Source organism: Calcarisporiella thermophila, assembly GCF_041956535.1.
Source record: "Calcarisporiella thermophila strain CBS 279.70 unplaced genomic scaffold VTP21scaffold_3, whole genome shotgun sequence".
Taxonomy (NCBI): Eukaryota; Fungi; Calcarisporiellomycota; class Calcarisporiellomycetes; order Calcarisporiellales; family Calcarisporiellaceae; genus Calcarisporiella; species Calcarisporiella thermophila.
In genome coordinates, this window is record NW_027192193.1 from 350,270 (window position 1) to 360,396 (window position 10,127).

General features: G+C 38.4%; 5 protein-coding genes and 2 non-coding genes across 7 annotated transcripts; 4 read left to right on the forward strand and 3 right to left on the reverse strand.

Moving 5' to 3' along the window:
• The first annotated feature begins 76 nt into the window (after positions 1-76).
• On the forward strand, positions 77-150 carry VTP21DRAFT_t21. The gene has a single exon. It is a non-coding gene; the product is annotated as a tRNA-Ile (tRNA).
• Positions 151-635: 485 nt separating this feature from the next.
• Positions 636-1,004, forward strand: VTP21DRAFT_7022 (uncharacterized protein; the record flags this gene model as incomplete). Its single annotated transcript, XM_069397718.1, has 2 exons — positions 636-716; positions 780-1,004. 2 exons carry the CDS (start codon positions 636-638, stop codon positions 1,002-1,004), a joined length of 306 nt encoding a protein of 101 aa, XP_069255249.1.
• A 1,170-nt stretch (positions 1,005-2,174) lies between these two features.
• On the forward strand, positions 2,175-3,704 carry VTP21DRAFT_7023 (uncharacterized protein; the record flags this gene model as incomplete). The annotated part of the gene is made up of 4 exons (XM_069397719.1): positions 2,175-2,722; positions 2,787-2,922; positions 2,991-3,302; positions 3,369-3,704. 4 exons carry the CDS (start codon positions 2,175-2,177, stop codon positions 3,702-3,704), a joined length of 1,332 nt encoding a protein of 443 aa, XP_069255250.1.
• A 417-nt stretch (positions 3,705-4,121) lies between these two features.
• On the forward strand, positions 4,122-5,093 carry VTP21DRAFT_7024 (uncharacterized protein; the record flags this gene model as incomplete). The annotated part of the gene is made up of 4 exons (XM_069397720.1): positions 4,122-4,270; positions 4,325-4,556; positions 4,615-4,841; positions 4,910-5,093. The coding sequence occupies 4 exons, from the start codon at positions 4,122-4,124 to the stop codon at positions 5,091-5,093; spliced, it is 792 nt and encodes a 263-aa protein (XP_069255251.1).
• A 65-nt stretch (positions 5,094-5,158) lies between these two features.
• On the reverse strand, positions 5,159-5,919 carry VTP21DRAFT_7025 (uncharacterized protein; the record flags this gene model as incomplete). Its single annotated transcript, XM_069397721.1, has 3 exons — positions 5,159-5,335; positions 5,393-5,598; positions 5,676-5,919. 3 exons carry the CDS (start codon positions 5,917-5,919, stop codon positions 5,159-5,161), a joined length of 627 nt encoding a protein of 208 aa, XP_069255252.1.
• Positions 5,920-8,929: 3,010 nt separating this feature from the next.
• VTP21DRAFT_7026 (uncharacterized protein) lies at positions 8,930-9,619 on the reverse strand (the record flags this gene model as incomplete). The annotated part of the gene is made up of 3 exons (XM_069397722.1): positions 8,930-9,182; positions 9,269-9,495; positions 9,581-9,619. 3 exons carry the CDS (start codon positions 9,617-9,619, stop codon positions 8,930-8,932), a joined length of 519 nt encoding a protein of 172 aa, XP_069255253.1.
• Positions 9,620-10,043: 424 nt separating this feature from the next.
• On the reverse strand, positions 10,044-10,115 carry VTP21DRAFT_t27. Its single transcript has one exon. It is a non-coding gene; the product is annotated as a tRNA-Trp (tRNA).
• Positions 10,116-10,127: the final 12 nt, after the last annotated feature.

The following is a 10,127-nucleotide window of genomic DNA, read 5'->3' on the forward strand; positions in this document are numbered from 1 at the left end:
GTGAAACCGCTACTATTCGCCTATTTATCCTAGCTTACAGCATATCCCTTCTCTAGCACACGACACAAAAGGAAATGCTCGTGTAGCTAAGTTGGTTATAGCGTGGCGCTAATAACGCCAAGGTCACAGGTTCGATCCCTGTCACGAGCAATTTTTGCTGCATTGTCCAATATACACAATAATTTGCCTAAATCGATTTGTAATTCAACATTTTATTTCCATCAAAGAGTGAATCTAAATCTCTGGGAGAAAAAACTTTTATTAATATTTTTTTTTACTGTAATATACATGAAAATAAGAGATTGCGCGCTGAAGAATCGCTAGAATATATAGAGTAAATTTAGAGTTTCAAGTAGGAGCATAGCGATATACCAATAGCGAGTTTAGTAAAATTTGAGACAAGCGAAAAATGTTCTGGTCAATTCCTCTGCTGGCTGAGGAAAATGAGAGAAAGCGGGGAGATTTTTTCGACCCATAAAAAAGTTCCCACCGGATAAAGATAACTAACAAAAAGTCTCGTTCTATTATTTGATAATCTTGAATCGTAGTGGTAATTCGATCTCTCCTTCTACAATTCGTACCATTTAATTAAACCTGTCGAGTGTTACTCTTTTCCTTTTACCCTTAGTAGAGAAATGAACGAAGAAGAAAGAAAATTTATTCAAAAGTATGGTACACTGCCCAACAAGAAAGATGTGCTTGGCCACCGTTTCAAGGTAAGCATGCCTCAATCTGTCGAAAACTCCATTTAGTTTGGATCATTCATGCTGTTTTTTTAGGGCCAGAGAAAATACTTTGATTCTGGTGATTACGCCTTGTCAAAAGTGGGTACGGGGACATTAGTTGGCTCGGGACATCCCTCTCCTGAAACAATTCCTCATTCGAATCCTGTACATTCTGGCGTTACACCTGCTCCCGTACGAAGGAGCTCATTAGTGCGAGAGACACCCTTCACTGAAGCAGGGGGGATTGAGAATGGGCCGGTAAACATGGTGGTTGAGTAATAATCTATTCCATTTTTTTCTGTTTTCTGCTGTCGTTTTACTTCCGACCTCTTCCCTCTTTACTTTTTTCCTTTTTTTTTGAAACGTAAGGTACAGCAATATTTTCTTTTCTGTAAATGTATCTGTAGAATTTTTTTTTTCATTTTTTCACTTTCTCTATATATTTGGACTTAGTTTTTTTTTTCTTTTTGTTTAAATGGATTTCTTTGTTGAATTGAATAATAGGATAAATGTATTTTTGTTTCTATACTTCAACACAATATATTATCAATGTTTTCATTGATCCCCTTTCAATGATTTTTTAGAGAAATGAGCTAATAAATATATCTCATGTGCAAGCATCTAATACTACAGTATATTGATAAATATCTCTTCTGTTTTTAAGCAAACTAATTAATATGCTCTAAGTATTGTATTGTTAAAATAATGGGCTGAATAAATTTTGTGGGATGAATATACACTTATTGATGTCAAATACAAAGATATTAGTATCAAACTATGTAATTTTTTACTTTTTTAAGCATAGATGTAATATTATGCTGAAAGTGAAGAGGCTTTAATGGGAGCAACATGGTACGAATATACAAGTTTATAATTGTTTGAAATTACATTCCAAACGATTATAAACTTGTATTACAATAGATTTACTAAGTGATATGCTCGCCTGCTGACAAACCTATCCATATCTGATACACGACCTAAATAGAGTGTTTTCTCTAGTTTCAAGCCACAACAATCATGATTTGATCTACTTAGATAAAGTTAGCAATTATTGATTATATTTAGTACCAAAAGTTGAAGCGTGTTATCTTAGCATTTGATCACATTAAATGAAGATCAATATTATGCATGGAAATTAAAGACATTCTTCCACTCAACTCCTCCGCATTAGCTCCCTATAATGTGGATACATTTGCTGAATCTTCCAGATTGCATTCGACGATTCCACCACATTCTTCCGAAGAAGCATGCATCTCTTCCGAAAATAGAGGCAGAGAATGCACTATTAAACGAGGAGCAGCCAGTGGCTATAATTTATTTCCCACAGGAGACAACCTTCGAATTCAGCTTAGTTTAAAATCACTTAGCGATCTTCATCTATTACTAAGTGCGCAATTGATAGATGATGGCATTTCAGCTCCCTACTTCCCACCTAGCTTAAGCTCGTCAATGTGTTCCAAAGACGACCACCAATCTCGGCTTTGTACCGTCCTTAAGTTTTCATATCCTGGCCCGATCGCTATGTACCCCCCCAAAAAGAACCTACTGATCATTAGTAGTAACCTTACGGACCACTTATTCCTCGTATATACTAGCAACTGCTTTTTTAATTTTCGACACCCTGATATGACAATTTTCCTTGAACAATACTATGAGAAAAAACTCCCTCCTGCGCTTGTAAATACGGCAATAGCCTGGGCCGCAGTACATCTTGTTTTTGCTCATCCCAATAACTTCCTTATCAACAGGGTGCGGCCCGTAATGAATTGGCTCCTTGAACAAGCACGTGAGAGTTTGGAAGAAGTTTTTGACTCCCAGTCACCACAAACTGTGCTTGCATTCCTCAATATGGATGCCACGCTGATTCTTATGTATCGAATGGAGGAGGCCTATTCCTATTTTCACCATGCTGCACTTTTAGCACTTTCGCTGAAAATGGAGAGAGATGATCCAAATGAACGCAATAAGGTTCAAATAGAATATCGAAGAAGAATCTGGTTAGCACTCAATTACTTTATACATTTCTTATATATATAAATAACTGTATAACTTTGTTTGTAGGTGTATGCTCTGTAAAAGAGAACTTAACTATGTGTATTTTAGTGGGAAACCGCCAGTAATTGGATTGGATATTATTCGCAAGTCGCCTGTAGCAACAATTTGGCCAAGCGACAATCGCGCGTACAGAATGTTTTTGGTATATAGCTGCTGAATGCAACGGGTGTCAAAGCCTTAGGGTCTCTAATCCATATATAATGGGGATAGGTTAACTATGTCTTGGACATCCTATTTTCGACCAAGCTATCAGGGTTTGTTGACATTGACTGGTCGCTTTCCGATGCTGAAATCGCCCAGTACCTCATTGGCATTTCTGCTCTTTTGCAACATGATCTCTCCACCAATTTGCATTACAATGAAGAGGAGCTCGCCTGGATCAACGTTGAGTTCGGAACCATGTTCTGGGTAAATTGGTGTGGCGTTTGGCAAAAATTTATTGAGTCGGATGCCCCCCCGCAACGAATGGACTCACCTTTGATGCAGCAGCTTCGAGCAAAGGCATTCGAGGAATATGCTAGAGTACACAAGACTTAACTGCGCGCATGCATATATTTTTGTTTCTAATAGCAACTACATTTGACATAGGGAGCCAAAAATGCAACTACCTTCCTACAGTCCGCAATTCGTCTCCAGAATTGGTGTCGATATTACTTGTGCCTGTACGCTCATAATGTTTGCGAGATCCACAAATTCATCGCTCGAACCCATCCTAATTTCAACACACGGCGTAAATCGTTCCAAATGCTCAACCAAACGCTGCAGCAGATAACGCAGCTATTTGAGACTAGAGGAGAAATGATGCAAATGGTTATGCAAGACATTACGGATGCGCTCGGGAAGATGAAGCATATGATATTCACACCAAATGAGTTGGAAGCATTGAAGCGAATCAAACAGAGATCACTTGTTGTCAAAAATTAGAAAGCTCGACAGCCTATAGATCGCATACTCTTTTTTTTTTGTGTATATACCAGTTTATACTTAATTTATTAATATACTCCTTCTTGTACAAACATTTTCTTGTCGATGGATACCTCGTTCTCAGAGGATGCAAATTTAGCGAGCACTTTTCATTCACCTATGTAGAAATGTGTACCTTGATCGAAAATGGGAGAACTGTCTTGACATGACTGCTTAATGGGTTAAATTGAAGAGTGCTGTATCAATAATGAAATCGAAAAGCTTCAAATGTAATCCTAGAGTTTTTTTCAGGAATATGTGAGGATAAATGTCTACTTGCATTAATTGTTTCCACGACCAAGTACAAATTTTAATATCACAAGCGCACACTCTCCCACGAGACTTCATCCAACTCCATATCCTAGGCTATCCAGACCAATGAAGAACACTCTACCGACATCCGAATCTGACATTTTACTCGTCAAGATCGAGATGTTAATGGCTGGCCTATTCCAAGGCAAACGTATGACCAAAAGGGCTCTACGAGAATCTTCTCTAGACATTTTATTTGTCGCACTGGGCATTAGGTAAATTGCATTAGGTGACCGGTGAGGTTTTATATTACTGACACGACATTACAGATCCTGTACTCTTATAGATCGCATTTCAATTTCTCAAAATGACCTCACTACACTCATACGGCAACTAAGATCCAAAGTCGGGATAACCTCACTCGTTGGTATCTATCTCGCTGATACACATATGTTCATCGGACGGCTGCAAAATTTGCGAGATCGCGTAGACAAGATGATCTTGGAAGGCGAAAAAGACTGTTGGTTTATTGATGTGAGTAGTGGCCACGAAGCTAAACTGGTAATATTATTCGACTTACGTAAGATGAAGACAAACTACATTAATGATTTTGTTGTAGCTTGCGCATATCCCATCCTCTTTTCTCTCCGCTTTATCATCACTAGCGCCAAAGTTACTAGAGAGGTCGCCCGAGTTGATTTTATCTCCACTCGAAGACTCAACTCTTGTCTCTCTGACGGGGTGGCTTCTCGATTACCCTATTGTATATGTACAAGAGACCACAAATCACTCTCTAGCAAATTCCCAACTGACCCTGACCCGCGTTTTGCTCGTGCCCAATACCAGGTGGACACTATCATATTAATCCGGCTAGTCTTCCACTTGTGTGATAACCCCTATTTGTATATATGTAGAAATGGTGAGCATCTCCTGATCAGCTTTAGTATTCCAACCCAAATTTTCGATTCCCCTTCATTTCTTTCACTCCCCAACTTCCAGTCATGGGTCCAAAGTCGCTTCATTCACCGAATGCCTTCACATTTTAACTGGCATATCCGAGTTCAAACTTCTCAAGTCAACACAGATGTTGTATTATAGATTGAAAAGGGAATGTAGATAGAATCTAACCAAAAATGAGACGCGCAAACATGCATCTCAATAAATTATTGCTGCTTAGTATACTCTTTTGAATGGAGAAGTTTGTCGCCATGCGCGATGCGCTGAGCTGATTGCCAGAGCAACAATAGGGGGATCACCACCCACAATCCATTGAAAAATATGAGGTAGACGTATTTATATACTGGGTTTGTAGTATTTAAGGCCGATGAACCACTCAAAACCTAAACATGTTATAATGTGAGTAAATTGAGTGACCAAGCATTCATTTATGAATTTACCTCCGGGAAAAATGTCATGTACCCTCCGTACAATTCGCAAACTACCAAAACTACTTGCCACACGTGTCGCCATGGATGCTTCTTGTGAATGCACAAGGCGACAACCAGACAAAGGGGCCCACAGAATACAGCTGTTATTGCCTCTATTGCAACAATAGTAGGATCTGCTATGGCCCATCTGGAGTCGGCTTTGCTGTACTCTTTCCCTATAAAAGAGAAATTAATTTTGACATGTCAGCGAGAGAAATGATTTCCTACAACAGAAAAATAAAGAAACACCCACATAAATCGGCCATGAATCCTGTGGAACCCTCCACATTATTCCCTCCAATGCTCAGCCAAACAAACATAGCCTCCATAGTTAGATGAACCAATGCATCAAAAATAAGCCATATAAACACCCAACGGTCGGCTTTTGCGGTGCGAGCCGGTAGAGTGTTTGCGGAAGCATAGGAGACAAGAATGAGGAATGCGATGAAGATGAAATATTGGAACGAATCAAGAAGCGTATCGAGAAGAAATGACATTATTTTCTACAGTTTAAAAACCCTCAAGTTGCAAGATACCTATTTTAAATCTATTTTACAACAAGCCACTTCCCTTAATATGGTGCTATTTTGGCCACCACAGAGAAAATATAAGGCATAAGAAGTGTCCTGAAGGAAAAAATAGAAACACGAAACAGTTTGACGGAATAGAGTATTCTAGCTTAACATCAGGGTGTGGGTCTCCATTCTATGAAAAATAAACCCAAGATTCTAAATTTATTTAATAGGGCGAGAGATAGCAAAAATGGTCAGTTTAAGCTAAGCAAGCGACGAGCTTCCATTTCTCATTACAAAATATACAATTCAACGAAAAAAGCATTATATGATATATATATTACTATGAAATTGATATAATAAAGAGAAAAAAAATCATCCCAACTTTACTCATTTGGATCCTCGGATATAGGCTCCAGCCGTCTTCTTCTACATTCATTCTCATCTGTTTTGTCTTTCCTTGAAGCAGCGCGAGAAGAATGGCCCAAACGACGACCTGCAACAGTTAGAATCAAGCACAGTGGATGGGGCTCGTAGATGAATCGGTTGAGCATATTCATTTCGGAAAGGTGTTTTTAAAGGAAAAGAAAACAAAAGAGAATGGTGGAAAGGATGTTGAGTATAAAACCGCAAAATGTATATAAATGCACACAAGGGATAGGATGTATTAAAGGGAATGAATGGAATTATAGAGAGCGGAAAGGAATAATAAATGGAAAATTAAATTTAGACTGGGAGTGTGGTCTATTTTGTAACAGGTGGGGTTTAGAGAGGAGCCCATCCTTGAGAAGCTAGATATCTTTTATATAAGATTCTCTCACTTGTTTCTGCACGATGCACCAAAAAAAAGTAATCTTTGAATTCTATTTTTTTCCCTGCATACCCTTCCACTGGGACAGTAAGAGAAAGAAGGTGGGTGTTAGGTGGCCAAAATTGGCACTTGTTTTTTTTTTAAGCAGACATGTAAAAAGGAACAGGTTTAATTTACGTATAGATGGGAAATTATCTTTGAAAACTTCGACGTCTAGTACATCGATTATAACGAAAGAGTAATAGGTATCTATATCTATATTTTCCTTAAGAATAAATAAAGCAATAAACCATGTCGCGTCGAATATCTGACATAATAATTGAAATATAGGCTGCTTTGGATCTCGAACAATGACAGTCGATAACTGTTCAATGACCAGATAAGTTGGATATTTTACTCTTGTTAACATCAGACTAAAGAGTAACAGAGAAAACTACCTGTACCCTGGAGTATATCCTATAGAAAATGAGAAACATAGTATTCCCAGCTTTTTGTCAGTGCCCCTTGTGGCATCGTACGCTTGCAATGCCTGCATAAATATCCTGCAGTACATTTCGGAAGAATGGTAATTGCATTCAAATTGTGATTAGTCCAAGTAAATGATAGTATATACGTATTAGGTAAGGCTCGCATACTTTCACATCTCTCTAGCTTTTAGTAAGTTGGTCTGATCTCACAAGTACTTACGATTAATAAAGTGAGATCCTCAAAATAAATATACGTGCTGCATGTTAAAAGATGGCGCTCAAATTTCAAAAGAAACCATTTCTCTTATGAATAAAACCTCGGGGGCAAAAAGGCTAGTGAGACGGTCGACAACCTGTACACCGCTAAGCAAACAAACGAAAGAGGATCTCACTTGTATCTAGTAGATCTAATGTAATGCAGAAATTTGGACCGCAGCTGCTAAAAGAACCTGGGCTTTTGCCTGATATGTAAAAATACAGGTTGTATGTCTTCTTAGAAGCGTTTTTTTTTTTGGATATATTTGGGAGCCAGAAACAAAGAAAATAGATGCTAGTATTCTGTCATGTTTTAAAACATCGACATAGACCCATGCGAAAAGCACAGTTCACATCATTCAAACGTCATCAAATGAATTATTATTGATGTCTAAAAAATACAGCACACACATTATTCTCAATTTCGAGGTCAACACAAGATTTAGACATTATATCTTTGAATATAACTGCAATCTTCTTTATAGAACTAATGCTCAACATCTCATCTCAATATATTTCCAATTCGGTAAGACGTGCTGCTTTCCACTTCCTTCCCTCTTTTTCTTAGTCTGGTATTGGTTATACGCTGTGTTCATATTGCTTTCCACTTCTTGTTAGTGGGCAACATGTGAGAGAATTTGCTTGTGTATAAATCGAACTTAATACCTTAGAGGTTCCATTCAAAAATACCAACTCAACATTGAGAGTTATAGCGTCTTCGAGAATGCTCTAGCAATGTAGATATTTTGAGCATTATTTTGAACTAGCTAGAGTTCCGAAGACAAACCACTGTACAACTGGGGCCTTGTCTCAAAATTATGACATATGCAGATTTCACTAGGGAAGGAAAGTGTCGGTTGATAACATTCAGTGTAACTCTGTATATTAATCATGATGTCAGAGATGGTCACAAGTCGCGCTCTTACAAACCTGAGCCAAGGAGTATGTCTTGGGTCCGCTAAGCATGGCAGCGGAAACGAATGAAGGCAGCCATTTTTACCAAGAGAATTCGCCACACATTAAGTTTAAGTTTTTGTTCTGTATGGTATAGAGCTAATCTTTCCTGCTATGTATTGGCCAACGGTTGATTCTAGTGGCCATCATAGTTGGCTCTAATTTCTCTCTTACTCATCATAGCCTTGGTAAAAAAGCTTAGGGATGCTAGTCAAACCTCAGATTACGTTCCAAAAAAAAACATTATATTAATGAAAAAAAAAATAAATCATTGGAGAAAGAAAATATTGAAAATAAAATAATCCAAAGAAACAGAGAAAGGAGAGATAAAAACAAAGAGAAGATCCCTGGTGCAAAATTGTTTACTTTTCTACCATAAACACCCATTTCATCCAAGTCATTAACAAGAGAAAAAGTATCCAATACCCAAGTAAAGATAGTGAGCAACATCAGAAAAATAAGAGAGATAATAAGCATATACTAATAAAAATTACAGTTTGTCCTCATCCTACTCATCCTTATAAAATCTCCTCAAATACTTCTCAGCTTCCTGGCATTCTCGTTTCACAATACTAATGTGTTGTGTTATCAGACGCAACGCCTCTTCTTCGTCTATGGTCGCCGTCCCCAAGTCGTTCTTGAGATTTCCGATGTTTTGAATCTTTTCGCAACTAGCCTTCACTTTGTTGAGGCCTAGGGCAGCTGAACTGCCTTTAAGAAAATGGCCCAGATGAGAGAGTTCATCGAGTTTTTTGGATTTCCTAGTTAGAGCGTGTAATTACAAAGAGTGATGCAATTGAGTGGATTTAGGAAAATGGAGGGAAAACTGATATGAAAGATAACTTACAATGCTTCATCCATATTTCGAACGGTACTCTCGACCTGTTCAAAATAGTTCCATACAATGCTCCGACTAAATTCTCGATCTTCATCATCGTCCATCTCAAGTAGCTGGTCGAAAGTGATATGGTCTATAATGTCATCGTCCAGGCGAGTTGCTTCAGCTTCGCCATGCGCGATTTCATCTTCTGTGCCTGCCAGAGACTTATTCTTTTCATCAGGTGCCAGATCCTGCTACAGTTTAGGAAGAGAGAAAAGAAAAAACGCATGAATAAGTATGAGTGAGATCTATGTGGAAACGGGCGTTGTTTGTTTTTACCGATGGCGTAATTGGAGGTGGGTCTGTTACTGGTGCCATTATTTATATATAGTTATACGGATCGAAAATAACAAGCTCCAACCCACAAACTCTCAGTATAGAAGGATGAGAGAGAAAAGACGCGGTAAGATTCAAAGACAAGGTAGAAAACTGCTGGGGTTGTTTGCTTTAGAGGGATGTGGAACTGCCAAAAAGCTTTAAAAGGGGGGGAGCAGGCATGAGAACAAGTTATTTTTTTAATTCAGAATATACGTCACTTTACAATTGTGATTTAAGAAATGAATTAACGAATGAAAAGTGGGGAAGCGGGGAGAGAAATGATGCACAAATCGTTATGGTAGGGGGGTAGATGTACAGCCATAACAGATAGTGTAAGGAGTAGAGTCGCTAAGAGATTTCACTTTATTAATATTACAGAAGAGAGTTGATGGACCATGACGTAAAGAATAAAAATAAAAATGCATGGGACGTGAGAGACTCGAACTCCCAACCTTCCGCTCTGGAGGCGGACGCGCTACCATTGCGCCAACGCCCCATTAATTTCTGT